We start from the raw sequence: 27,933 nt of genomic DNA, 5'->3' as shown, positions 1-27,933 counted from the left end.
GATTTGATGGGCGGAAAAAAAGACGAAATGACAGTATGATCTGAATTGTTTTTATTGGGAAAAAGAAATAATCCCAGTGCAAAATTTACAGATTAAATCACTATTTACAAAACTTTCCTGATTGTGAGACATTTCCTACTTTCAGAATGTTACAGCAGCAGTGAGCTATTTGGCACTACATGTGCATTGCCTCCAAACACCGGAGTAATATTTCTCAACCTTTATTGAGTCATTAGAAAATATAAAAACTGTACAAAATTTCAACAACAATATGTTAACCTTTCCATGCTGGCACTGGGTTAGTGAAGCCATGTTCCAAGGGGAACACAAACAGCCGTGCTTCTAATTTGTCCATACGACCTTATCACAGTGATATTTGTGCGGAATCTTGAGTGCTCTCTTTTCGGCCTATTACTGGCACCATTGCTGCATCTCCATTTTTTTTCGGATGTTTTCGTTTCACTCATACTTCTTTGGCTACAAGCGGAGCTCCTTTGCTGCAGTGTCTCAACTCGATGCGTTGAGGGACCGTGTTGCTCTTTACAGCACCGTTCTCCACAGTGGCGTTTGTGGGCTGTTCATCATCCGTCTGCTCCTTAGCAAAGTTGACAAAGACCTACGGAATGGACAATAGGTTGGTTTCACTTCTAAAAGGAAGGCTTAGAGCAGGCTCCTTGAGTCTTACCTGGTCCAGGGTGGTCTGTGAAACGGAGAAGTCACTAATGCCCAGCTCTTTATACTTGGCCAGCACGCCAAACACCTGAGCCAGACAGCAGGCGTGTGCTGGAAGTTGGTACTGCTGCACATTCTGGTGGCGCTCCTTCAGCTCGATCAGGGGGAAGGTGTTCTTGATGTAGTTGTTGACGGGGCACGTGTCTGGATTGGATTCGCTGTCTGCCAGACGCAGGATGATGGTGTAGCCGTCCCCGAATCTTTTTCATGAACAATGTGTAAGATTATTTCCACAGTAACTTGTCATTATTAAAATGTGTATTACCTGTTCTTCAAGTGCTGCACAGAACCAAGACACTGGAAACGTCCATTGACCATGATAGCCATTCTGGTGCAAAGAGCCTCACATTCCTCCATACTGATCATGCAAGAGAAATATCAACTATCTATGACACTGAAGTAGTTTTAAGTACATCCATTTGATCTTCACTGTCGACCTGTGGGAGGTCAGAACGACCGCTCTTCCCTCTTTGGTGAAGCAGAGGATGCAATTCCACATGAACCTTTTTGCCTTCGGGTCCATGCCAGTGGTGGGCTCGTCCTGAAAGCAAAGATGAAAATATGACAAGGGTGTTTTGTAAACGCAGGACGATTTCGAAGTTGCAAATTGACTTCTCTGCACTAAGTGCGAAAGCCCATTCATTTACAACGGCGCGTCCGCAAGAGGGCGACATTTCCCCGGTAGCGCTCCAGCGGGAGCTCATCTACTAAGTCAATTCTGCCTCACATCAGTCATCTGTGGTGGTGCTTTTAGCACCATTTTGGGGTCAGCTCACCAGAAATATAACAGGCGGAGCGCCGATGAGGGCGATAGCGGTGGACAGCTTCCTCTTGTTGCCTCCGCTGTAGCTTCCGGCCTCTTGTTTGGCATACTGGCTCAGTCCCATTTTCTTCACACCCCATTGAGCCACCTAAATGACAACCAAAATGTTCAATTATCCTGAAGAGTAAGATTTTCAATTGGAAATAACCCCTTTGTATAATACCTCTTTGACGGACTCCTCAGGCACACCGTGGAGCCGAGCGTACAGCTCCAGATGTTCAATGCCGGTCAACAGGTCGCAGATGGCGTCAAACTGCGGGCAATATCCCATCAGCTTGTGAACCTGGTCCAACTCTCTCAGGACACTGGAAAACACAACAATGTATTTTGTGTGCACTTCTTTGAAGGTCAAAACAGGGTGGTGGAGAAAAGGTCAACCTGTGGTGGTTGAGGAAAGCCTCTCCAAAGGTAATAGACGTGTCTCCGGTCAACATGCGAAAAGTGGATGTCTTCCCTGCGCCGTTGACACCCAGCAGGCCAAAACACTGGAAGAGAATATTTAGTAAGTCATAAAGACCATGCAAGGAACTTATCATAAGCCTCACCTCGCCACGAGGAATCCCCAGGCAGAGTTTATAGACTGCTGGCTTCTTGCCAGCTTTGTAAATCTACACAACACAAGCGTAAAAATCGATGAGCTACATATTTACCTACCACTTGATTTTAAAATACTTTTTTTTTTTTTTTTAAATCATTGACAAAATAAAAGACGCACTTTGGTCAGGTCAATGGTGGTGATGATGTCGGCATCGGCTTTGCCGGTTTTGACCCTCTCTCTTTCTCTGGCCACGTCCTCGTCCTCCGGGCCGAGAGGCGGACTCCCACACACGACCGAGCGTTGCCTGAACACACAAAAGTGCTCGTATTTTTATGGTCAAGACAGGTGAGTAGGAATTGAACGTGACGTATACACGCGTTTGAAAAGTGAGCATACTTGAAGCACGACCAACTAAGACAGGAGTTTCGGATACTCCTGTAAGCAATGAAGAACTTGTACTGCAGCATTAAGGTAAACGCAAAGAAGATAACACCCTGAGTTCCCATAGCGAAGAGGTTCTTTCCAACCAAGTTCCAACGCAAAGGGTAGTCCAAGGCCTGCTTCATGCCTGGAGGAGGAAAATTAGAAGAAGGAAAAGTATTCCATTCAAAACGTGCGAGTATTTAAAAGATCTCCATACCAAGTCTCTGAGCGATGTCAGCCTCAGCTTGGTTTTTAGCCAGGTCTATGAGTCCTCGTCCCAAGCAGTAATGAGGGAAAATGAGCAACAACTTCTTCAGGACCTTGTTCACCCTGTTTAAATGCTGTAAAGGCACAAAGATCCACAAAGACTGGAAAACTGGAAATGGAATAAGAGAAGTCCCAAATACAAGCTCAATTTGTCATTTTAATCCAGGCGGGGAAAAAAAATAAAAAATAGAGTCCTGAGAATTTTACCTCATCGTCAAACAATTCCAAAACAAATGTTGCAATGCTGCCATTAATTCCAATGAAGAGGTTGACAGAGGTCAGCACAATGTAGGCCGTGCTGGGAACGGTGAACACAAAGGATGCTGGATACATCAAGGGGGTGATGGACCACCTATCGATCAAACAAGCAATCCATTCATTCCAAATATTGACGAGGGTTGCGCAATACCGCCTTTATCAGACCGATGGTAGCACGGGTAATACTCAATTTTTGAGTACACTAGTACTTTTCATCCAACTCACCCCAAAACAAAATAACAATAACAGATCATTTTGAACAATTTCCTTTCAAATTTCATCAAATCAATAGCAATTTTCTATTCTTTCCATTTTTGTTTCTGATCATAAAAAGGCCACAAGGGGGCAGCAGATACCTCGCGAGTACAGCTACCTTAATTAAAAAAAGAATCGCCACCAATATCAGTAGCTACTGACTCATCAATTAAAAGTATACTGAAAAGTCAAAAAAGTTGTGCTCAAAACGTACCCGTAGAAGAGGAGGAGCATGATGAGAGCCGGCAGGTTGTTGGCCGAGACGTACGCTTCCGGCTGGAAACCGACGAAGATGAGCACCACGATAATGGCCGGGACCGTGTAGTTCAGCTGAAAAAATGGAAAAATAGAAACAAAAAAAAAAACAGATTAAGCCTCCGGCCTCCATAACGGGCCATTTTTGTCCAACTTTCTTATCTTTAGGTGTACTGACCATGTCCCAGCAAAAGGTGGCCACCCAGTAGAGGATTGGTTGGACGCCACTTACAAACTGGAGGTGTTTTGCTTTACTGGCTCTTTCCTCAATGAGATAAAGCACAAAACTGGCTGGCACAAAGGACATGGCAAACATCACACAGACAGAAAGCACAAGGTCCACTGAACTCGACATCCTACAAAAAAATAAAAGAGGAAATGTCATCGCTATCCAAATGGACCACGCGTAAACATCACTCGTAGAGGACCCACTTGGCAATTTGCCCAAGCTGCTCCTTGGTGAGGTTCAGTGGGTGATTATAGGCTGTGATGCTTGCTTTCTGTGAATCATCTTGTAGTCCAGCTCGGAGCAAGCCGTTGTTCAGCACGTTGACAAATGTCACCAAAGAGTGCCAGCCTTTGTTATTGAACCACAGCTATGCAGCGAGAAGGAAAAAAAAAAAACATGTCAGAAAAATCAAATAAATGGATATTTCTTGAAAGACAAAGCTACCTTGACGTTGTTTTGTGCATCAAGACGTTCCAGAAATCCAACCACTTTGTTTAAGAAGTCATTCAATAGACTATCCTGTGAAGAATCCAAAATGTTAGAAAGCAGTGTTGAATGACAGATAGGGGTCAAAAAAAAAAAAGCATGCAATACACCTGTGGAATGGAGTCCCGGTACTTGTTTTGGATCTTCGTGACTGAATCTTGGACAATAAAGTCCTTAGGTAAAGGCCGTACGCTTCCGAGGGAAAAGCCGCCATATCTGCAACACAGTGACTTCGATCACTTGGGCATGGCTGAAATATATATATATAACAGGTCTTGGAAAAAAGTGAGACATTTACCGAAGTTCATTCACCAAGGTCTTGGCCTTCAGGCTGTAAGAGAAGAGATTTTGGGTCACATTCCAGCAGCCTGGATTCAGAATTTAAATGCTGTCTCTAATATGAAAAGGACATTAAAAGAAAAAAATATCAACTCGAATAAAGCAAGAAAGAAAGAGAAAAGGAGAGAAAGAAAGACAGAAAGAATGAAAAATACAGAAAAAAAAATCAATGGGTGAAGTACAATTTTGTTGCCATTGATCTTACTAAAAAATCTGAAGCGAAAGACAACAGAAAAGGAAAATTCCATCAATGTAATTTTGGATGTACCTCTTCTTAAGAATTTGTGAGTAGGTCTTTACCAGGTAATCTGACATGTTATAACCCGTCAGATTTTGCAGGATGACACCATAGTGACTTGGGACCTGAAATGTATTTGCATTGGGCATTAAATCTTACCAATCATGTATTACAGTAATGAGGAATTGTAATGCCCTTAAAATATATATTTGATATCCTAATTACAATATATATATATAATATATATATATATTGCAATGCCCTTAAAAATATACAACAATGTGATAATATATATATATATATATATATATGCTAATTGATACTAACCTGAGGAGGGGGAAGTCCGCCGGCCCCCTCCGGACACTTTGGGAGCATATGCCGTGCATCATCTGTGCTGCACTGACAATCCGGAGAAGGCCTCTCCTTGGTCCAGTTGCCCGTTGTGAAGATTTGCTGGGTGGAGATGGGGACATGGGGCCGTTGGAACTCACGTCCTGGTTTGCTGTCATACTTTTGGGCCCTGCCGGACCGTGGGACAGCACCCGAGATGAAGTTTAGTCCACCACAAACAGACCGGTAGGAAGCTTTAGTTTATGAAGGTGTTTGAATCTTACAGGATGTGTTTGATGTTCTCCAAACACTTGGTACTAAAACCTGGCAGGTCCAGCAAGGTTTCGAGGAGCTTCTCCATCGGTGCATTTCCACGAGTATCGTTGCTGTAAAGGCATTGACCTCAGCTCAGGTCAGAATGACGACTAACAAGGTGTCATATATTGAGTGAGTACCTGAAGAAGGTGTACTGTTCTCCATACATGCAAGGCTGGAGCTGCAGTGATGGATACTTCCCAAACTCCGGTACAACACGACTGACAAAGAGAGCGGCCAGCACAAACACAGCAGGCAGCACAATCTGTCGCACACAGTGAATTTACATCTATTGTGATATATTTACGCGGGAGGACACTTGTTTTTCATTCGTCCCTAATAGCGACGTACATTTCTCCTGCGATTTAGGATTACCTGAGCAAAGAGGGCTCGACGGCTCCTGCGAACGTACAGCCATCGTTTGATGAAGAGAGCTCTCAGTTGCTGGCGGGTCAGATTCCATCCAGTCAGGGTGACGCCTTGGCCGAGTCCACTCAGCATGTCTGTCTCCGCAGGTTCTGTGACAACACAGGCGTCCCAAACCTCATTTTAGCTTAGCTTAGCTCATAGCGGAAGTGAAAGTTATTTTGCGTTAAAAGCTTGTACCTATTTTAGGCTCTTCTTCATGTGTCTGCTGAGTCGAATCAGTCTGCAGATCTGGTTCCGCAGTTTCCTCAACCACCCGTAGAAAGATCTAGAGAAGAAACAGTAGGTACTTTCAAATATGTATGACAGCAAAACTTTTGACAAAACCAAATTTTGGGTTACAACACATTGGCACGCAAATGCGGTTTTTTTTTGTGTTTTGCTCACGTCCTCCAGTTTACAGTCAGACAGGCCGTAGCTTTCGATTCCAATCTCGGCTAGATTCTGATCCAGTTCAGACAGGAAGACAGCCAAACGGCTGTCCTTGGAGGCTTCCTGGGGTAGATTCAACACCGCCTCACGTCCTGTCTCCTCCACCAACTTGGAATCAGGAAAGTGGCGCTGTGCCAAGGACATCAGTGTTTCCATGGCTACCATAAAAAAGCATCAATCAGCGCAGATCAAGAGGAAAAGGAAAAGAACAAACACAATGTCAAGAAAACCAAACACTTTGAAATCTACTTTGTAAAAAAACTCACATGAAGTGTTGTCCACATAAGGCGGTCCGAGGTCTCCATTACAGAGTCTGCGTATGTCTCCAGTACGCAAAACATTGCTTTCCTGAAAAACATGACAATTGCACCCGTGTTATTTATATTTGATCATTTTTCACCACTCGTGGGCTTAATTAAGAAAAAAAAAATGCAGCACCTTTTTGACAACAGTCAGGGAGTAGCCAGATCCCAGTTTAGATTTCAGAAAAAGCGGCGATCCGCAGCAGCGCAGCCTTCCGTGGGAGATGATGGCGATGCGGTCGCCAAGTAGCTCGGCCTCGTCCATGTAATGAGTGGAGAGGATAATGGTTCGATCTAACAAAGAGAAAAGGGAGGGGACACACACACACAATGTAAATGAAAAGGCCCTCTCAATTGACGCGAGTCAAGCTAACACTTTCAGTTCACCTTTGCGGTATTTCAGCAACAAGTCCCAAATGCTCCGACGGGAGTACGGGTCCACCCCTGCTGTAGGTTCATCCAAAACAACCACCTTGGAGCCTCCGACAAATGCTATTGCCACCGACAGCTTCCTCTTCATGCCACCTGGTAGTGATAGTAGAAAGGTCAAAGGTGGACGTTTGCAAATTTCAAAAGCAGACCAAAAACATTTATTATCAGTCATTATGACCTCTGATGGGTTGTTTTTCCTAGGGCGCGGTTGTTTCTTGCAAATCAGAGCCACAAGATGGAACCAGAGAGGGCTATTTTCCCCCCCCCCCCAAGGAACATTTTAATGATGTAGGTCATACTGACACTTTTAACTAATATGCCCAATGTTTTTTTAATGCCAATATTAGTTACTATGCATGAGCTCACCAGAGAGGGTTTCAATCAGTTCATGACGTTTGTGAAGAAGTCCAACTTCTTCAAGCCAAGAGTCAAGCTCGGCATTCACCTCGTCTTTGGACATACCCTTCAGACGTCCATAAAACCACACATGCTCCTCCACTGTTAGACTACAGTGCAGACAGACAGAGAGTATAAACCTTAAGAGATTATAAGCAAACTTTGAATTCATGACATACACTACACACTCCAAAGTTGGATTTTAACTCTTGATTGTCCACCTGTTGAAAGTTTCATATGTTGAATATATAATGTATAATATACAATATAGAAGTGAGCAATGCATTATCTGGTTCAGTCACACAATCAGAAAAACTCCAATTAACACCGTGACAAAGTTAAAATTCCAGTTTGGGCATTTTGTTCATAAAGAAAGAAGTGTTGTATTGACTTGGATGCAAGTGCATGTAATCAATCCTTACACATCAAACAGGACATTATGTTGGGGGCAAACACCTAAAGTCCTCCGAATGGTGTCCACGTCGTAGCGTATGTCCATCCCGTTAATGTACACCGTGCCCGAGGTGGGTGGGAACATACCTGTCAATACAGACCTGCATACAAAAAATGTGGATAGATTTCAAATCAATTCTGCGACAATATAGGAACATAAAAAAAGATCTTGAAAATACAAGTTGAAATGTGAGACAAACACTAATGAAACAATCCAAAAGTCAATCTGCTCATACAAGGTGGTCGTTTTTCCTGCTCCGTTGTGACCCAGAAATGACGTGATCTGCCCCTCGTAGAACTTTAGGTTGAGATGGTTGACGGCCAGCTTGGCTCCTTTCTTGTAGATTTTCACCAGGTTGCTTATGTTGACTCCGAGGACGAGGTTACTTGGGTCGGCTTCGATGCGATCTACGTAGTTGCCGTGGATACATAAACAAGTATGGGGGGGGGGGGGGGGGAGTCAAGGACACAAAAAGCTACTGTGTACACTTTTTAGTAGTCTCACCTTTCACGCGCTCTGCGGGGGCAGAGGGAATTGGAATGCCATCCTCCATGGTAATCCCCTTCCAGTAGTTGATATGAAAGAGGAAGTACCATGGCCTTGGGATGCCATATTCACCTGAAGCACACACATTGTCCACCACTTTGATTCAATCGGATAGCAACATGTTCGAGAAAGATACTTAAAAACACAATTCAGTCAAGTTTGATCGTAACCATTGGTTGCATTTTTGTACAATGACTATGAAGGAGGAGCCGGGTCATACCAGGGAACACCGTTTCGATGTACCAGGCTGCCACCCCGTAGATAAAGGCATCCACGTAAAGCATCGCTATAGACGTAGCAAAGTTGTACGGGTCGTCCTCCACTGGACTGGAGTGTAGATTGTACCACTGTATCCCGATGCCTTGCTCCTCGTATTGAGAGAAGTACTCACAGCCGAACCCAAAGGCCACGGGAGACAGAAAGCTCTGAGAAAAGAAGGAACTTTAAACCAGCACCAAATGGATCCGACTCAAATGAATTCTTTTTCTCCACTCACAGCAAAAACCTTCACAGTGATGGTGACACGGTCTTGCCACGACACAAACAGTACGTATGGAAGGTAGAGGCCAAAGTATATGAGCCCCCCGCATGCGGCGGCCATGTTGGCCTTGGAGAAGAAAGTACTGATGAGGAAGCACTGCGTGATGGTGGCGGTGGCAAAGGCCATCAGGAAGAAAAAGACCACCAACATATTGCTGTATGGCAGGATATCCCCCCACTAGAGACGAGAAAAGCAAAAATGTGTCACTTTTTGGTGTCTATGACATCGGACGCGGTGTTCTTGCCTTAAGCAGCCCAATCAGGAGTGCGGCAGACAGCAGGAAAGGCACAAGACTGCTGATGAACCAGCTGAGCCACAGAGTTCCTGTACTCAGACCCATAATTTTCATGGTTTCTTTCAGCCTGGCTTCCTTCTCGTAAACCACGCCCTTAATGATTACCGCCACCGAATAGATCCAGGCCAGCGTCAGGAAAAGTGGCAGGGTGCGATTCAACATTCGAAGGAAACTGGGAAAACAAAGATGGGAAAAGAAACATCTTGACACAGTACATCATGTTGTGGAACGGAATGCGGAGTTGGGTTCAAATTGCAACATAGTAAAGTTTGGGACTGCGTGACTTACATATCGTCCACAAAACACGGATATGGCATTTGCTGGATGTAGAGGCCAATGTTTTGTTGTGCTTTGGTCAGAACACGAGAAAGCGCCTTCTCCACCAGGTCCTGGATATATACAAAGCCTCCACGGATGTAGAGCATGTCTCTGAATGGATGAGCCACTGGGCCGGCATCCCAAAACCTGCAGAAAGACTTTCCATTGTGACTTCATCCAGCACAAACGCCGTCGAAAATACGACACTACCTTTTTTTGATTCTATCAGTACGAGTCACATCGTCAATGTCCATTCGGATCTTGTAGGAGACGTTGGACGGCAGCTCGGAAGAAGAATTGGGAAGCTCAAACACCACGCCTGCCCAAAACGCTCTGTCCTCGAGGAGCTCCAAAGACCTCCTGACCAGCTGATCTTCATCCTCGAAACCCTCCAACTTGTTGACGAAAAAACACTGTTGGAATGCAAGAGAAGACAATGAGACCTGCACTTGCTTCCAGCTGGTAAATCGACATTGGAAAATGTAAACCTCGGTGACTTGAGCAAGATGGGTGATGGTGTCATTGATGTCTTTGTAAAGGTCTTGCCAGGTTGCATTTTCTCCAGACCTCCTTGGTGCATCCGGTGGAGGACTGGACAAGAAATGAGCCAAGCGGGAGGCTGTCCATTTGGTGTTTTTCAGTCGCTGGTTGACTTCCGTAGCTATATCGGGCAACAGAAGCAAGCCCTGCTCCCACACACAAACGCACAAATATTACGAAAGCTAGCATAAAAGTTTGGGTATGAATTAGGAAGACCTTCACTGGCGGAGCTACAACAGGGGGAGGGGGGGCATTGCCACCCCCTCTTTCCCCCCACATTATGCTTGGACCCCCAGGGGTCAGAATATTTTCCAATTTTCTACATAATTGTTTTTGTCATTTACAAATGCAAACCTGTGAGAGGGGAAAAAAACAAAAACCCTGCCTCCGCCAGTGATGGATGAACTTGCATGAAAAAAAATTATATCGACGGGGAGTCGGACCTTCAATACCGGAATCTCCACTCTGGTCTCCATGGTCTTTATTATTTCCGGCCCCACTTCCAACCAAGCGTCGTTCAGGTCCTTGAAGATATGGAGGTCTTGAAAAGTCTTGTTCACCTTCAATCGACAGAAACAAGGGATGAACAAATTCAAATGGTATATTTGCCTGTAATCATTCCAAAACGTCTGACTTCACCTCTTTCATAACTTGTTGAATTGCGGGCGTGTCCGGTGTGTACAGCAGTTTCCCATTGACGATAGGCTTAATGACTCGCCATACATTAGCCAAGGGACTGGCTCTTATATGTTGAATCAAGTTCTGGCAGAAAGCTTTTTCGGGAGCGGGCAAAGTTTGAGCAAAACAAACCGACAACGGCCAGTTCGAGAAGTTCCATTGAGTGTCTAACTTACCAGTGTCGTTCGCGTTGTTGACATCCTTTTTTTGGAAGACCACGTTCCGGTCACTGTCGACATACGAGTTGATGGATGGCACGTTTTGAGCGATGAGCCCGGAGCGATTGCACAGGATCCTTGCCATCGACTCGTAATTGTGAGTCCAATTTTTGGGAGATAACAGGCTGACTTCCTCATTCATATCAGAGAAGCTGGAGAGGGATGAGAACTGAGGAAGAGGATGGGTTAGGTGCAAGGAAAAAAGATCAAGATGATCTGATGAACGTTAGCATGGGCTCTTACAACTTTGACGAGGTCCGCGAACTGTACGGCAACGGAGCTGACGGATTGTCTCAGGGCAGTCTTGTCAGCGGGGCTCATAGCCTACATGGAAAACGATAAACGGCTCGAGTGTGTTTGACGACGAGACTAAAAGTCTCGTTTTCATATTCCATTTTTCACACCATGAAATTTCTGACGACTTTGCTCGTGTCCATCTGGGAGAGAAAGATGCGATAGGCGTCCTGAGCGACGTCATCGGGCAGCGCGCACAGTTGCGGTTGAAGGTCATTCAGATCATTTGGATCCAAAATAAGATACTGATTTAACTGCTTTGAGTCGCATAGCAGATTCTTTAACTTCAGCGGAGGTGCGGCCAAAGAAGGCTAGATGGAAGAGTTCAAACAAATGTGTTAGCATGACATTAGCGATATATTTTTCATATCACAAAGCGTGAAATCCAGTGTGTTCACCTTAAAATTAAGTTGGCTCTTCAGCAGCTTATTCATAGTTGCAGGCGGAAGGCCACCTTTGGTGCTCAAGTAGGTGGAAAACTTCTCATTGGGTCTTAGGAACTGCGCTACTGAGAGAGCTGCAATCAAGCATGAAGGGAAATGATAACAACAGTGGGTTTGAAATGGCCGGTTATGTTAAGTCATTTTACAAAAAGAAATGTTACACATACTTGGCCAGAGTTCTGGTTTTCTTCCCACACTCTGGATGGTGGTCCTCAGCGCAGCGAGGCTTGACACATCCTGATTTGCGGTGTAGTTTAAAAGCCTCTGCGCGTCCACAAAGAAACGAGAAATTCTGCAAGGGCATAAAAGCGTAACAGCTCATCGTAAACATGTCAATGAATTATGCAATTTTTTCTTTATTTGTATTGAAGTCGTTCAATGTTCAGGCATATCGCCATGCATGTTTTTGAATTCAGTAAACTTACATGGAGTCATCAAAGTTGCCCACTTGGCCCGGGGTCTCCCCTAACGTTGGGCTACTAAAGCAGGGATTGTAGAGATTGCAGATGAAACCTTGAATCCAGGGCAAGGTGCCTGCTGATGGTAAGGCTTTGTTTGGAAAGTGACCTAAGGAAGAAAAAAAAAAAGAGCAGATTGTTGCAAAATACAATTACGGATGGATGACTCAAGGCTTATAAAAAATGCGCTGATGTTACTCACATTGACCTTGCTGACGAGGACGATTGGTGTTACGAACATAAATGAGGATAACAAAGAGGAAGAGTGGCCAGAAGATCTCAATAATCAATTGAACCTGCATAGGAGAGAGAATGCATGGTTAATTGCATCTTCTGCAGTCTGGATGCCTTGTGGTAAAACAGTGCCACCTACAGGTGAGTCATGGTAGTACGCCTGTCATATTGTCCTTCATGTTTGTCATGTGTTACTCTTTTTCTTTTTTCTTTTTTTAAATAAACCTTTTCCGCTTCTACTTGATGACGCTCCACACAATTGTCACTTTTCATATTTGTGATCACAACCAGAAGCATCGACAGCACCTTGTTTCTTCTGCGACAGGTGACATTCTTCCAAAGCAGGAGAAGAAGCTGCTGGAAAAAATCCATCACTGTTTAAAATAGAACACATGGTGGTGAGAGATGCACTTCTCCTCACGTGGGCAAACAACATATCAGAATCTTCCATGCACGCGTCCATTGAATAAAATCTACAAAAACATCATAACATACGAAAGTGTATTAAAAATGATAACTTACGTGTCCAGCTCGGTCTGCTTTGGACTGACAATCCGTTTATTACCAAATCCGGGCGGCGTGCTGTGAAGGTCTATAAAGCCCCTGACCTTCGATGAGGGGAAAATAATCAAATAAAAGCTTTAAGACGAGAAGTTTTACCTGGTTTGTCTTCTTTTATACGTACTTTAATATTACGTCAGTTAATGGTCGTTTGTCTCTGTTGATCAACAAGACTCGAGTGAGCAATTTAACATGACGTCATTAAAGCCTATTACATAGATAAAGAGAATAACAGCAGTAAAAATGCTAATACCTACCTTTATGGTTCTCAGACAAAGTGTAATTCCGCTTTATTTTGTCCGGGGTGTTGGCATCTTTTCTCCGCTTGCCTGTTTTTAGGTACAATGAGACGAGGAGGAAATGATTTAAGTCTTGCCCCTAGAACATCTACCTTTCCGTACCCGGAAGTCAAAGGAGCCGGTAAATGATGTGATTGGTCAACACCAATGTTTATGGAAGCTGATTGGATATTTGACAAAGAGTCTATTAGTGTATTATTATTCAATAATCAATATATTACCGTACATAGACAACGCAATGTTAATACATACTACGGCAATCAGTATTACTAATACGTTATTGGTGACTAATTAATAACTGTTGACGTGTTTGGAATATGTGAGGGTATTTTACTATTTTTCTTCCGTGTTTGGAATATGTGAGGGTATTTTACTATTTTTCTTCCGTGTTTGGAATATGTGAGGGTATTTTACTATTTTTATTCCAACAAACTTAATTCCAAAAAGTACACCGAGAATGCTGAAATTTTAAGTAGAGAAATAGCAAACAACAAATTCACAAAACATACCATCGAGGTTACAAAATCAGATTAGATACAAAAGATACAGTGTAAACAGCAACTTTATCAACCGGATTAACAGGGTATCATGAACAAACCCACACAGTAAGAACATGAAACTTTGCTTAGATACTTATTTTGTTTCGTTTGTTCACATCAAATATTACAATGTCACATTTATCACGATGAAGGCAGGCTGAAGCTCACCAAGAGACCCCCAAGGAAACGACTGAAATCTTATTGTGTCAATTGTTGCAAGATGAAAAATGTACGAAGAGTAAAGTTGTCTGTGCCTTTGTTTATCAAATACAAGTTTTAAGAGACAACATATTTCAAATCTGCTGTCTGAATATGAAAAGAAGTCAAAGAGAACACCGCGATAGAGGATGTCTCACATTGCAGTGTCATTTCCTCCAAAATGCCAACTTGTCGATGACCCACATGAATCTGCGTAGCCCCACTAAAGCTCTCGGCTGGCCTTGCATCAACGCGAGCTCCGAACCCAATGCTTCGATCCAAATTCAACACAATTATGTTTATTCTGATTTTTTTTTTTATATCCTGTGCTGGTGATCCTTGTGCTGTGGCCATTATGTGTCATACAAATACCGGTTGCGTCACATTCCTTATGCATACAAAAGAACACCACATGTCAATATCCTACACACGGTGCGTGTAATGAAAATACAAAAGAGCAATTTGATTAAAAAATATAGAAGTCTCTGTCAAGCGGCAGTTATCTTTCAGTATGCACATCGACAAGTCTGAAAGCACATTTATATGAATGAAACCAGAATGCGAGTACAACAGTACTTACTTTCTCTGAGCACTTTCGGGTCAGGCACCCAAAAAACACAAACTGGAAGACCAAAAGGGCCATGAGATGTGCTTATTATTAATGTTCATTATTATGTAAATCCATAAAGCGTAAAACACTGCACCTACGTATGCTTTAGTCGATTTCAGCTACTTACAACCTTATTTCCTACCTACATTTAAACTAAATCCAAGTCAGTGTTTTTGACGGTATATAAAACAGACAGTACTTAGTTGTGTTCAAAGTGGCTATGCTGTACTTGCAAATGTTTGTGGATCTTATAACACTGATCAGCTCTACTTGTCAAAGAAACACTGGCTGCTCTTGTCCGGTTAAAAGCCGATATGTTGAGGCTGGCATGGTCTTCAAGTGAATCTATGGAGAAGAGAAAAAAATAATAAAAACTACATGACTCTGCAATACAAAGAATGCATCAAACTATGAGCCTGATGATGTGCAAAGTTTTTGGCCTGAAATCATTTTGTCACCGAAACGAAACGTCTGAAATCGAATGTGATGACTTTTCATGTCAGTGCATCGTTATTACCTCTCCTATTGCGTTAGTCAGGATCTGAATGATTTTGTCATGTGGTGTGGCAACAACGCTCTGTCCGTTAATTTCGATGATGCGGTGTCCAACTCGGATGCCTCCTCTTTCCGCTATACCACCTCGCATAAGACTACAGATCTGAGGAGGGGGGGGGGGGAAGATGTATTTTAAAGACAAAGATTGGCAAAATCGACTCCAGTTAAAATATTAATTCAAATCAACACTCAAGAAAAGCTATTTGTCCATATTTGCCAATCGTAAGATTCCGTTCATTTAGGTGTCTCCAACAGTAAGCAGATTTTTTTTTCTTCCAAAATCTAGTTCAGGTTTTGTAAATGAGCATCCCAACCGAGCAGATCGAATAATATAACTTCAACTTGACTTACGATTCCATCCTCCACGCTGAAACCGAGCTGATACTTGGGATCTGGCCTCCTGATAATCGCCATGGTGACAGGAGGGCAGTGAACGATGCTGATCTTAACATACTTCTGGCTTTTCAAGTCCTGAAATAAACACACAATTATGAGTTGCATTGTAACACACACTTCAATCCATTTTTCATTGATGGCCGTTTGATTTCTTACCTGAATGATATTTTGGCATGTGGTGATGGGCAGACCCACCATGCTGGTACCATTGACAGACATGATACGATCACCAATACTGAGTTCGCCGCAGCGCTCAGCGGGACCTCCGTGAAGAAGATTGGCCACCATCACCGTGGGCACAATGGAGCCCCAGCCTGATTCCACCACTGCCAACCCTAATATTTCCCCTGGTGCCTTGGTGATAACAACCTGAGCCACAAATTGGGAGAAAAAAAAATCATTTTTTAATTCAATCCCTTTTAATTCGACAGCGTCAATCAATATTTTTGTAAAGGATCGTTTTAAACACGAGCATATTTCATGAGTTCGGAGTCGTCGTGTAACTCAATCGCGCCTGACGGAGGAGTCGGGTAGCCGGCTAGCTGTTGCGGATCAGGCTACTAGCGGCACGACTGACCCGAGAACAAATCAAGAAAGTCATTTAAGCTGCCATCGTCGTCGGAAAATCCTGCCAAGGAAATTTGGAGTATTGCTGCACACGTTGGACTCCAGTTACACATTGATTCAATTTGAACAAACTCAACTAGCATTGAATCCTTGTCTGTGATTGAGGGCTATATAAACATAGAGTAGATACCTCTCTGATGTTCTGGGAATCAGAAAAGTGCGCCAGGTCTCCATTGTAGAGTTCCTGATTTTCCAAGTAGTCACTGTACTCGCCAGGCTTCAGATCGGTGGCCTTGATGCCGCTGGTATGAAGGAACTGCTGGTAGGCCACTCCAAATGCCTGGCCGATAGCCTGAGCTATGACCTGGGCCTGGATGGAGATGCGAAGGTTGTGTCATTTTTGCAGGAGAAACGCACTTTGTGAGGAGCAACGTTAGCGACAACCGATTTTCAAACTCACATCCACGGAGGAGAAGACGTGGCAGAGCATTAAGCACTTCTGAGGTTTGGAGGACGAGGAGGATGAAGACGGGGAACTTTCTTGCCCTTTTCGCTTCCTGCGGGCCATTAGGACCACGATATCTCCAATATCTGCGATGTAAGAAATCATCTGCAAAGAGTGATCCATCATGGCCTCCTGGGTGGACACAGGACACATGTAAGGTACATCTTTCTGCGCTGTTGGCATGCTTGGATTTTTTATTTTATTTCAAATACCACCTGCGTATCAGCAGAAAGAACTTTGATCCTCTGAGTGGAGATGAATAGATCCACCTCTGTCATGGGTTGGGTTTCATCCTCTGGAGCCTGAAATAAATGAGAAGAAATGATTAAGGAGACAGCTGATGTTACATTTACCGTCCACGGTGAGCAGACGATGGACTTCACCTTAATACGATCCACCGCCTCCTGAGCCTGTGCCATCCGGGCATTGGTAGATGGATTCTTCTCAGACTTGAGCTGAGTCGAACCCAGGTACTTGGCACCAAATATGACTCCATCCAAGAGGTCTTCAGGATCACATGGGCCAGGTACTGGAAGGTGAATCACTTTAGATTATTTTTCATACAATTGATACACGCCACTGTCAATAAAGTCCATTGACTAAGAGCCCAGGAGGACACATGATACAGCTTCTAGAATGACCTGTTGATTAATTCACCACTTGAAGGAAAAGACATCAAATATGCATTGAACAGCTTCTCCATGACCAAACTAATAGAGATAGACTTACCGTCTTTGTATGGAGGACGGTCATCAGCATTCTGTGAGAAAACAACATCATCAGATTGCAATCAATACTTGAGGTTACTAATATTTAGGTTATGGGTTAAACCAATTCTGATAAATACGTTACCCAAACAAAGTTAGTAACAACACAGTAGAAAAGAGGCATTAGGTTATGATTCAAACTTAATTTTTTTTTTTTTTAATTACATTTTCGAGGTTTCGCCTATCATTACATTATATGATCAGAATATATAATATTGAATGGAAAATGTGCTCTTTGCATAAATAAAGCTTATTACTATGAGCTCAAAATCAAACAGTTGACCAACCTGTTCCCTCTCTGCAGAACCTTCCTCCCCTCGAGCCTCTTCCCTCAATTTCACCCACACCGGCTCAGGGAAGTCTCCGTCAGGCAGTGAATCGACAGGTTCTTCTTCCCGCTGCAGCCCCCAGAAACTCTGGGCATCTTCCTGGCTGTAGGAGACGGACACAACGGCATCCATTTCCCGTGCGTGGGGAAGGCAGCTGCCATGGGGCGTCGTGCCCACGACGTCCGTGCACTGCAGCAGTCCCAACACATCTCTCTGGTGGCTTTCAGAAAATAACAAACCAGTAGTTTCACTGCTCTCCTCTAATGATGTTGATAGTGAAGACGATTCCTCATGATCATCGTTGAGGCAGGGTGGTGTCCTGGGGGGAGTATGAGCTTCGTCACCCATCCTCTGAAGTTGACAGAGCAACGTTTGGATACGGGTGTGGTCTTCATCGCCTTGTATTTGGTTCGCCTCCTCATCCTCCGCATTTGCATCATCTTCCACTCCCCCTTCATTCTCCTTTTTCGACTCGGTGTTGTTTGTCTCGACCTCCTGCTGGTTCACATCGAGCGTATGGAGGTCATCCGAGCTCGCCTTTTCTAGATCGCCAGAAGGCGAGAGGAACCCGGCGTCCTCCAGTTCTTCTGTCGAGCCAGCTTCGCCGGACGAGTCGGACTTCCAGTCTAACGGAGGAGGCTCTATCATATCGAGCGATTCCAATTCCCCAACCTGGGAATGGAGCTCATCGACGCCATTAGGAGTCAAGCTCTGGTTTTCCGAGGGTGCAGAAGATGACGCATCAAGAGAGCTGTGGTCGGGTTCCATTTTTTAAACTGAGCCTGTTGGAAGCCAAAACATGGCACATTATTCATAAAGTTGATGAATACACTGGGACACAGACCACAACAAGATGGTCGCTTCTCAAAACACCCATTAGGATAAGCAGTACATGTGTGAATGCAAATTATATGTTGGAAGTCAAAACATGGCACATTGTTATTCATAAAGATGATTGCTTAACTAAGTACAATGCAACAGGTGTGAATGCAAATTAAGATAAGCAGGACAAAGTACATGAATGCAAATTATACGACGGAGCCTGTTGGAAGTCAAAACATGGCACATTGTTATTCATAAAGATGGACGCTTAACTAAGTACAATGCAACAGGTGTGAATGGAAATGTAACTATTCAACTACAAGAATGAACCGAATAAACCGATGACTGGCGTTAAAGTTGGCGAATTAAAAAAAACAAAAAAAACGACAAGAACTGAACCGTGGGCTCACTAAATTAAGCATCGACGAAGCAGAGAGCTAGCGGGTCACTTTAAAAAGTAGAAAATAAAATCAAGGAAAGAAATATTTGAACGGAATGCACTCGTGGTAATGTGAGGAAGGGGAGAAGATCTCATCGGATATTTGGACTCTTTCTTTGTGCTCACAAGGAGAGAACACGATATATATGAACAAGTATTGGCAATCTTACCCAGACTTGGATTTTATTCGTCATTCTAACAACAAGAAAAACATGAAATCCTATAAACGTTTCCTTTTCATGTTGCCATCCCCGAAGCTACACTTTGGCTTCATTATTGACTTGCTGACGTTGTTTTGGGAAAACTAAGTTGCATTCATGTTTTATAGTTGTTCGGAGTACACGGCTATCCAACAGGAATATTCGCAAGCTAAATGTGTGTGTTGTATATTTTTGACGAATTAACATTCATATTTATTCGACAGGAAGTTTCATCTTATATGAAATCACACAATACAGGCAGTAATAATGTTAGTTTTCCATAATATCCAAGAAGGGGTGGGATAAAGTTTATAAAACGGAAGTTTTTGAATGCATCACGAGCTCAACAGCTGACGTCACCCGCGCAGCCCAGTCCTGCTCAATCGAAAAAAACACATCGATCTAAATACATTTTTGAGCATTCATCCCAATTAATATATTGCGTGATTCGCTGTTTTGCAACTTAACCTAAAGTGATTTAGTCAAACTCAAATATTCATTAGTAAGTGCAGAATATAAAACAAAGTTTTGCAACTTAACCTAAAGTGACTGATAAGTAAACCAATTGACAAATAGACCTGGCGCCTTGCAAGGAGAGAAGACAAAGAGTTGCATGCCCCCAGACTCCCCACTCGTTTGGTTGTTTGAAAGTGCTTATCGTCTCAAGGATCATCAGAGGCATTTACGATCATCAATTTGCATGCCATAAAGGGGAAGGGTCGCGAAAAACGCACGCCCACCCCCACCCCCTCTCTCCCGGCCCTGTATAAACGTCCACGTTGTCTGGAGGTTGCTGTTGATCTTGTTGGGTCCGTCTTGTCGGTAAGTAAAAGTGTGCATGTACTCCGTATTTAAAACTTTTTATCTTGTAAGTTTTTTCTTCTTTTGTGCAATATCTCCTTCGGGAAAGTTGCTGTTTACATTTAAAAATGAGAGACTATTTATGCTTGTTTTCAACTTTTCCTGGTCAGGGGTCGCCTTATTTCATACTATAAAATGCAAACTGTCATGCTATCCGTTTCTCTTTCAACGCTGATCTATGTTTTGTATTCTGCAGATGTCTACTTGTTGCCTTTGAAGGAAACAGACATAGACCTCCACCATCATGCAATCACATCCAGAGAACCCTCATCATCGCAACCAGATACATGCATACACGCCACTCTGGTTGAATCAAGGAGGTCATGCATACATGCCACTGTGGTTGAATCAAAGAGGTGATGCCTACATGCAGCTCCGCTTCAATCAAGGAGGTGATGGGAATCAAAGACCCGAGAACCGACTGGAGAACAATGCTCAACATCAGTCTCGGCAGCGTCCCGAACAACAAAGTCAGGAGAAGCAAGGCAACGCCTTTCACCAGAACAGAAGCGGATGGATGTCAACATATCAGCAAACAATGCAAGGTGCGGCCATTTTGAAATGTAGATGAGAAGGTGGCCTTTGACATGCAAATGATTTGACTTCTTTTTGTTCTTTGCATTCCGTAGGTCAGATGTTTGCGAGGATCAACGAGGTGCGTTTTGTACAGCTGCCATGGACCTTCAGGCAGCAGAACTTGCCAGTGCCCTCACACATGCAAGTACAGCCAGTCCAGTTTCAGGGACCGTATCAGACTCAGACCACCTCTAGAAATGGCGAACAGGAACTTAAGCTTCATCACAGTGAAAGAGAAAAAAATATTAAGGTGGATCCTCTAAGCAGCAGGTCGACCACAATTGCTGAGGGTCCCATTCCATATATTGTGGTGGCTGACTCTTCAGAGGATGAAGACAGTGCTGACCCCCAAAAACCTTTGAAGAGCAAAAACCAACATATAAGTTGCTACGCACGGGTGTGCAGCATTTGCCATGAATTTCTGCCACGACAGGGTCAAGTTATTAAACATTACGCAACACACGTGAGAACAGAAGTTACACCTGAAGGGGAGACAATACATACCTGCGCAACATGCGGTAAAAGTTACTCAGTTCGGCATACAGCCATAATCCATGCGAGAATACACTGTCCGGAAAAAAAAATTTCTTGTTCAGAGTGTGGTAAAAGTTTCACTTATAAGGACCAATTTAAAAAACACATGATGGTGCACACTGGAGAAAAACCTTTTTCCTGCTCAGTGTGCGGAAAAAGAACTAGAAGCAAGAACAACCTTGAAAAGCACATGGTGAGACATAGTGATGAGAGGCCATTTTCTTGCTCACATTGCAGTCTTCAATTTAAATGTAAGGTTGCTTTGAACTCACACAAAAGGACACACACTGGAGAAAAACCCTTTACTTGCTCAGTTTGCTTTAGAAGTTTCGCTCTGAAGACCAATTTAGAAAGTCACATGAGAACACACACGGGAGAAAGACCTTTTGCTTGCTCGGAATGCGATCAGAAATTTCTTCAGAAGCCACATTTGATGGCACATATGAACACACACACTGGTGTGAAACCTTACACCTGTGCTGTGTGTTTCCAACGATTCTTTCGTAAAAGTGAAGCTCGCAAGCACAAATGCCCGGGCGAGAAAAGCGGCTCTACATAAAGTTTTCAAGTAGGGCTGCAACTCATGATCATCTGTTGATTATCCATACATTGATTTATGTGACAGAGGAACTGTGGAAAATAGGTGTGATTGATTCTTATTACCACTGCCTGATGTGACCTTGAATTGCGTAATGTTTTTGTATTATCTTAAACAGTTTTTTTTTTCTTCTAAGAATTGGATTTTAACTCCTGTGTAAATTTGATTTTTGTCATTCTCCCCTAATAAAAAAAAAAAAAAAAAAACACGCATTGAATAAATACGTCAATAAGTCTTATGCTACAGAGCACGATTAGCGTGCTCTTGAAATTGTCAAATGGATCCAATATTTGCTGCAGTGCTGACCAAAGCGTCCATCATTCGGTACCGCGTATTTAATCACAGTCTCCTGCGTTCATCTTGATCAAAGCCACAAGAGAAGAGATGGTACCCATCAGTCCTACTAGCCAAGGAGGGAATCGTCCTGCCCACAAGAAACCGTGAGGCATCCAGTGGATGGCGTTACTCAGGTCTGTCATAGATCCAAGGATGGAAAGCAGCTCCACCTGCATCTGCCGATGGATCTGAACGTAGCTGTGGAAAAAGGAAACGTAGATGAAACAAATGAGCAAGGGAAATTATGAATAAAAAGCTGTAGATACAGCACCTGCTTCCACCTTTGGCACATCTCCTAAGCTCCTTCCTGAGCAGCGTGCGAACTCTGAGCGACCTGAAGAACAGACAAATTGAATTCAATAGACAATTTAATAATTATCTAGGAACTGAAATGAAAATCACATCAAGATGTAAATACCATGAAATAAAAACTGGAATTCTGAAAATTTCAGCATTGACTTCACCTAAGTATCGCCAACAGCAGCGAGGTTCCCCACAGCACCGTGCTGACGTGCCACCATCTTTCCGACTTCACCCCGACGAGGTGAGCGTCGGCGGCCCAGGCCACGTGTTCGCACGGGTAGTAGAGTTGGTCGGCCACATTTGTGAGCACCGATATCCAGCGCACGATTCCATCTTTCTCCTACAGACAACATGTGTTGAACATGTGAAACATATGTCACCATTAGAAGAAGAAGAAGAAAAGGACACCTTGGCTCCAAATCCGTAAGTGTAGGAATACGCCAGCATGGACAGATCATCAAACAGCCTCAGCACCGTCCTGCAGTGGCTGAGCTGAGCAGAAAAGAGCAGCAGACTTTTCCCAAGGTTGTGGAATGAAGCATCAGCCTCAGCCTCAGCCTTGGGTGACAGAAGGCCTCCAACCAGCTGCGAGCCATAGCAAAGTGTTCTGATCTGTTAGTAGAGAAAACATTGAGTCAGAAACTTGCGTCACAGCACGTGTTTACGTTATTTACTAATTTGTTGAATACATATTTACACAGTCTGTCAGGCTCAGACACATTTAGCACATTAAATATCACTAAATCTTCAGGGAATTAACTTTATGGCCATTTCAGTGTTTTAACTTGTACATGTCAGTCAAACATTTTTATTGGGGGCTTGATGAACATAAATTTCATAACATAATTTAATAAACATAATTTTCGCTGGGAATGACGTCATTTTAAATGTATGTTGCTCTCTGTTCAGCAGTTATGAACCATATTTTATTGGAAGAGAGCCCTTAGCTATTATAATAAATATATCAGTAATATTAATGTTGCTGTAATTATCATTACCATATGGTCCTGATCACTCAATTAAAATAGTAGATAATTCGAGTTTCAGTCCAATTTTTTTTAACTTTATATAAATCTAAGGGGAGTTTATTTGTGAGCTGGAATTGAACATTTTTGAGATTTTTCTCACAAGTGTCAACAGTCAAGGAGAATACTCACGAGTTTGTCTCTTCCTCTGTAGGACTCCAGAACCCGAATAAGACAGTCGACCGACTGCTGCATGTCTGACACGGACGCAAGTAAACGCTACTGTCAAAAAATAAACAAAGTGCAAAATGCTTTTGGGTGAAACATCCTGAACTTTTATATTACGCCCGTTTTTCTTTGCTTCTGCTGGACTTCGACCGAAACACCTTTCAGACTCAACTCATCGATTATCGAGCGTTCATGTTTAAGCTAACGCGGAAAGCATTACTGCCCTCTAGCGTCCAAATAGATTATACTTTAGAATGACAGGTTGAGAAGATTTCAACTACATTTGTTATTGTTGGTTTTATAAATTTTTAATGTTTTAAATTTATGTGATTATTATGATTATTCTTTTCTATTCTATTCTTCTATTTAAGACGTCAGTTAGAGGTCTAGTTGGATCATCATCATCATCATCATAAACAAAAAGTGAACGGCTGTTTTCACTCCATTTTATTTGACTATTTTCTTAAATTCTAATGCAGGAATGATATCATAGAAAAAAAAAACTTAAATAAGAGGTTTTATTTGAAAGGACATCAGGGGTTAAGTCAAGCAAAATCAACAATAGTGTGTCCATTTTGTACAATAACTGTGAATGGTTAAATCTACTTTTTATTTCTCATTTGATAGTCTATGTGAAAGATTGCAACTGGTTTGTTTGTTTGTTTGTTTGTTTGTTAATAAGCACAACAACTTTCTAACAAGCCGATTCGGTTCTCAGGTTCATTTAGTTACACTATATTGTAGTCTGTTTCCATCATCTTTATAAATATCTATATTTAGTTTGACAGATTAATAATCTGCGGGCGCATGACCCTTGTCATGTTGTTCTGAAAAAGAAAAGAAAGAAAAGTGATGAAGAAAATGCAATTCTGCAGTAAATCGTTGCCATCAGTTCAACTCACCAGCGGGATAATCAACATCATCGTAAATATCCCCTTCCCTGCAAATGAAGATGATATTGTGTTGATTCATCTTCCTTTATTAGACTCCTCATTTTGTCTACACCCAAGCCATTAACTATATTGTATGTTAGCATAAAAAAAATGTGTGTATTATGAGATCCATGTGTATAAAATATGGAAAGTAAGATTGACTCACAGTGGAACAAGAAGCTTTCTGGATACATAACCATCTGTAAGAAATAATGCAAAAAGTAAACACCGAAACATGGACAAGACCGAATAAAAGTAAAAATAATAAAAGTAATATGTTCATCATCACTTACACTTTCCTGATGCGGAGTTGTGGCACAGAGCTTTCTTGCTGTTAGTGAACTGAATGACATTCAGAACATCCCCGTGAGACACATAGAGGTCCTTCTCGCCTGGCTTCTTCATGACGCAGTCAGGAGCCACCATCAGGGTCTGCAACACTCTGAGTGGACCCTCGTACTGAAACGTTTAGCACAGATAGCTTTTCTTAAATAACTGAATCATTCAAATAATCTGTGCAACTGGCCAAGAATAAAAACTACAAATAATAAAAATATATAAGAAACCACAAACCTTGAATTTCTTTCTTAGCTCCTTTTCCTTGTTGGGATCAATGCTGTGAAAAAAAAAACATTTTATTGTTTATTTTCTGTCATCTGATTTCAAGGTACAGCTTTATCAAGAATGTAACAAGTTTAGGAAAGTTACTTGATTGCTAATATAGTTTGAGTTCAATTGGTAGATTGTAATTTAGATTGTAAATATAGGTCTGCGTTCCTGATAGAGTTCAGAATGTATTGTTTTCTGCTGCCATCTACGTGCACGTACAAAACACCTACACTTGTGCCAATACCTAAACACACCACTAGGTCGCAGTATTTCTCTGCCTTCCTGTTACTTTGTTCAAGGGGTGAACAGTTTAACTTCAGTTTTATAGCGGACAAGAATAAAAGTGCAGCAACAGTGTGTTCCATCAGCTTTTTCATTAACAATAAATAAATACGTTTATAAATTGTGTACCTAATTGCAGGTGGTGGTGGCGGTGGTGGTGGAAGATCCCCAGTTGATATATAAAAGTCATCATAGTTATCTAAGACCACAAAGAAAATGATGTTACGACAACATGCAGTGTCTCAAGTTGTCTTCCAATTCTAAATTCTGTTTTGTGTTTTAGAACTGGCCCCAGACGACTCAAGTATTGACAACTAGTATCGGTCTGGGGAAAAAAAAGTCTTAAAAATCCCTTTCTTCAAGGAGCTAAATGTAAATTAGAAATGAGTTAAAATGATCAAATATCTCATATTTTAATTGCTGCTCATACACTTATTTTTACCTTTGTCTTCCGAGGTTGCAACGTCATCATAAGCATCATGGTAGATGTCAACATCCCTGTAGAGAACAACACAATATGTTACATCCAAAATTGTTGAGCCAAATATTAGACAAATCAACCTGGACCAGATTTGACCCAGATTATACAAAATTAAGTGAACACCTCAAAATTGTAACCTTGATCCAAAATACTCACACGTAATCAAGGTCATTCTGCGGCCTGTCGGGTTTGATGAGTTGTGAAGGAGGATTTAATGGACTGGTCACTCCAGGTCTTGCTTTTGACCCTGAGGAAACATTCAGTGTGACAAAGTCAGTTTTGGAACTTGAACAGCACTGCAAACAGCTTGTTCATCACTCCCCAAAATAATAAATAAACATGAATACCAGCATTGGACCATCCCTCTGAATCATGAACTGGAAGTGGCCTAGATTGTTGTCTTATTTTCAGGAATTGCTCCAGGTCAACGTTGGGTGGTCGTTTGGGTTTCAAGGGAAGAGGTCCCTCAGAAGGAAGTGGCTTCCTCAATGGGATGACAGTGCTTGTACTCTTCAGCCGAAGGGGGTGCGGGGTTAATGTCGAAACCGGAAGGGGGACTTTAGTACCCGCGGCCCCCCTCAGCATCATTTTTTCGAGCATCTCACCCGCCTGTTTAATTTTATTACCGCCTGAAGACTCCACTAATGTTGCGACCTTTCTATTGAGAGGTGACGGAGGGAAAAAAATAGAACCGGCAGGGGCGGGGGCTGCCGTTGCTTGGTTTCTTTGGAACTTCGCCGCATCTGGACCAGCCACATATGTCGGAGACACTTTAGGTTGGGAAATGTCCTTCTGGGCTGTTGATCCCACGGCTCTGACAAAATCAGACGGTGGAGATTTTGGAGATTGACTATCCCGGCTGTTGGTGCGTGATGCGCCGGCGGTGCTACTGAACCTGGCCCGCAAAGCCTTGACGTCGACGGCGTCTTCCTGACGACAAGAACAACACACGTTTATTTCTCAAGATGGATGATGGATATTTTTTAATTAAAAGGAACATTTTATATATAGGTCACAATAAAGTTCAATGTAGTTTCATTTTTCTCACATTAAAAAAAAAAAAGACTGCAATTTAACATGGATGTGATGTCTTTTTTTTTTTTTTTTCCAGACATGACCCAATTGAAAACCAGGTTAGAAAAAAAATAAATATGGTTCAATGCTGAGGATCTTTTGAGCAAACACCTAAAGGTTACAACCTTTGTAAAGTCAGTGTGAAGGAAGTGTAAGCGACCACACGCTTCTTTACCTCAGGCAGCATCCTGCACTGGTTGCTATGGAAACGTGGTGTGTGCTGAAACTGCTGCGCCAATAAAATGTGAGATTATATAGAACAAAGGAAACGGATTCAAACTCTCTTTTCAGTCTGCTTCCACATAGTTCCATCTCACTAGACACTTTATTAGGGACACCATATTATTAAACGAAGTGCTGAATAAAATGTGTTCATTTGCAATGTTAATATTTAGGCACAATTTAATAATATAATTTACTATGGTGGAAAACAGGACTATCACTAGAATGACCTGCAAATCAAAATAAAAGCTTTTTAAATATGAAAAAAATGATGGACAAGCACATTTATAACTTTGGTTTGAAAACAATTTGAAGAAACAAATCAAATAATGGTAAAGCCCCGATTGAAGCCGTACTCACCCCAGCCCATTCAACCTCTTGATCAATTAAGAATTTTGAAATTCTCTTACCATGATTCTGCAGAACGGTTCCAGAGGTGTCAGAGCAGGTTGGGAGCAAAGCGCCCCATGTTGCGCGACGATTGCGTTACCAGGCTTAGTCGACCTGTGTGCCAGTGCACTTGTTGAAAACCAGGAAGTGACAAACAAAAACCACCTGCAGTGCTATGATAACTAGGGGGGGGGAAAAGAAATTCACAGGTTCATGTTTTTCTATGCATTTTAATCAGGGGCACTGATGGTGGACTGTGC

The 27,933-nt window shown here is 42.5% G+C and overlaps 5 protein-coding genes across 5 annotated transcripts; 1 reads left to right on the top strand and 4 right to left on the bottom strand.

The window, feature by feature from the left end:
* Nucleotides 1-34: 34 nt before the first annotated feature.
* On the bottom strand, nt 35-13,455 carry abca7 (ATP-binding cassette, sub-family A (ABC1), member 7). The gene is made up of 51 exons (XM_061296796.1): nt 13,314-13,455; nt 13,181-13,213; nt 13,018-13,103; nt 12,802-12,869; nt 12,464-12,557; nt 12,229-12,370; nt 11,971-12,095; nt 11,759-11,877; nt 11,471-11,671; nt 11,310-11,390; nt 11,025-11,235; nt 10,810-10,943; nt 10,614-10,730; nt 10,119-10,316; nt 9,841-10,043; nt 9,601-9,777; nt 9,262-9,484; nt 8,973-9,194; nt 8,697-8,901; nt 8,435-8,548; nt 8,166-8,337; nt 7,899-8,030; nt 7,447-7,586; nt 7,036-7,173; nt 6,785-6,942; nt 6,613-6,694; nt 6,302-6,504; nt 6,095-6,182; nt 5,864-6,006; nt 5,629-5,753; nt 5,458-5,559; nt 5,171-5,363; nt 4,874-4,968; nt 4,565-4,597; nt 4,377-4,482; nt 4,225-4,299; nt 3,984-4,147; nt 3,730-3,907; nt 3,511-3,626; nt 2,991-3,135; nt 2,734-2,857; nt 2,490-2,661; nt 2,271-2,397; nt 2,101-2,163; nt 1,934-2,040; nt 1,719-1,860; nt 1,509-1,643; nt 1,170-1,273; nt 998-1,090; nt 686-932; nt 35-616 (listed from the first exon to the last, which is right to left on the bottom strand). The coding sequence occupies exons 4-51, from the start codon at nt 12,865-12,867 to the stop codon at nt 464-466; spliced, it is 6,687 nt and encodes a 2,228-aa protein (XP_061152780.1). The 5' UTR covers nt 12,868-12,869; nt 13,018-13,103; nt 13,181-13,213; nt 13,314-13,455; the 3' UTR covers nt 35-463.
* A 447-nt stretch (nt 13,456-13,902) lies between these two features.
* si:ch73-40i7.5 (amyloid-beta A4 precursor protein-binding family A member 3) lies at nt 13,903-19,410 on the bottom strand. The gene is made up of 11 exons (XM_061296484.1): nt 19,253-19,410; nt 17,780-18,603; nt 17,455-17,485; nt 17,109-17,254; nt 16,941-17,027; nt 16,681-16,857; nt 16,411-16,590; nt 15,810-16,022; nt 15,609-15,728; nt 15,220-15,360; nt 13,903-15,047 (listed from the first exon to the last, which is right to left on the bottom strand). Exons 2-11 carry the CDS (start codon nt 18,587-18,589, stop codon nt 14,976-14,978), a joined length of 1,977 nt encoding a protein of 658 aa, XP_061152468.1. The 5' UTR covers nt 18,590-18,603; nt 19,253-19,410; the 3' UTR covers nt 13,903-14,975.
* Nucleotides 19,411-20,387: 977 nt separating this feature from the next.
* Nucleotides 20,388-22,072, top strand: LOC133166520 (zinc finger protein 432-like). The gene is made up of 2 exons (XM_061296485.1): nt 20,388-20,688; nt 20,773-22,072. Exons 1-2 carry the CDS (start codon nt 20,388-20,390, stop codon nt 21,810-21,812), a joined length of 1,341 nt encoding a protein of 446 aa, XP_061152469.1. The 3' UTR covers nt 21,813-22,072.
* Nucleotides 21,542-24,040, bottom strand: pex11g (peroxisomal biogenesis factor 11 gamma). Its single transcript, XM_061296490.1, has 5 exons — nt 23,648-24,040; nt 22,899-23,102; nt 22,652-22,830; nt 22,459-22,521; nt 21,542-22,385 (listed from the first exon to the last, which is right to left on the bottom strand). The coding sequence occupies exons 1-5, from the start codon at nt 23,708-23,710 to the stop codon at nt 22,187-22,189; spliced, it is 708 nt and encodes a 235-aa protein (XP_061152474.1). The 5' UTR covers nt 23,711-24,040; the 3' UTR covers nt 21,542-22,186.
* A 147-nt stretch (nt 24,041-24,187) lies between these two features.
* On the bottom strand, nt 24,188-27,820 carry si:ch73-40i7.2 (PML-RARA-regulated adapter molecule 1). Its single transcript, XM_061296488.1, has 10 exons — nt 27,694-27,820; nt 26,335-26,917; nt 26,144-26,234; nt 25,949-26,004; nt 25,636-25,705; nt 25,189-25,231; nt 24,909-25,074; nt 24,782-24,815; nt 24,586-24,623; nt 24,188-24,510 (listed from the first exon to the last, which is right to left on the bottom strand). The coding sequence occupies exons 1-10, from the start codon at nt 27,694-27,696 to the stop codon at nt 24,473-24,475; spliced, it is 1,122 nt and encodes a 373-aa protein (XP_061152472.1). The 5' UTR covers nt 27,697-27,820; the 3' UTR covers nt 24,188-24,472.
* Nucleotides 27,821-27,933: the final 113 nt, after the last annotated feature.

This window comes from Syngnathus typhle, linkage group LG14 (genome assembly GCF_033458585.1).
Source record: "Syngnathus typhle isolate RoL2023-S1 ecotype Sweden linkage group LG14, RoL_Styp_1.0, whole genome shotgun sequence".
NCBI lineage: Eukaryota > Metazoa > Chordata > Actinopteri > Syngnathiformes > Syngnathidae > Syngnathus > Syngnathus typhle.
The sequence above is the reverse complement of the archived record's forward strand: the minus strand, read 5'-3'. Positions and strand labels throughout refer to the sequence as shown.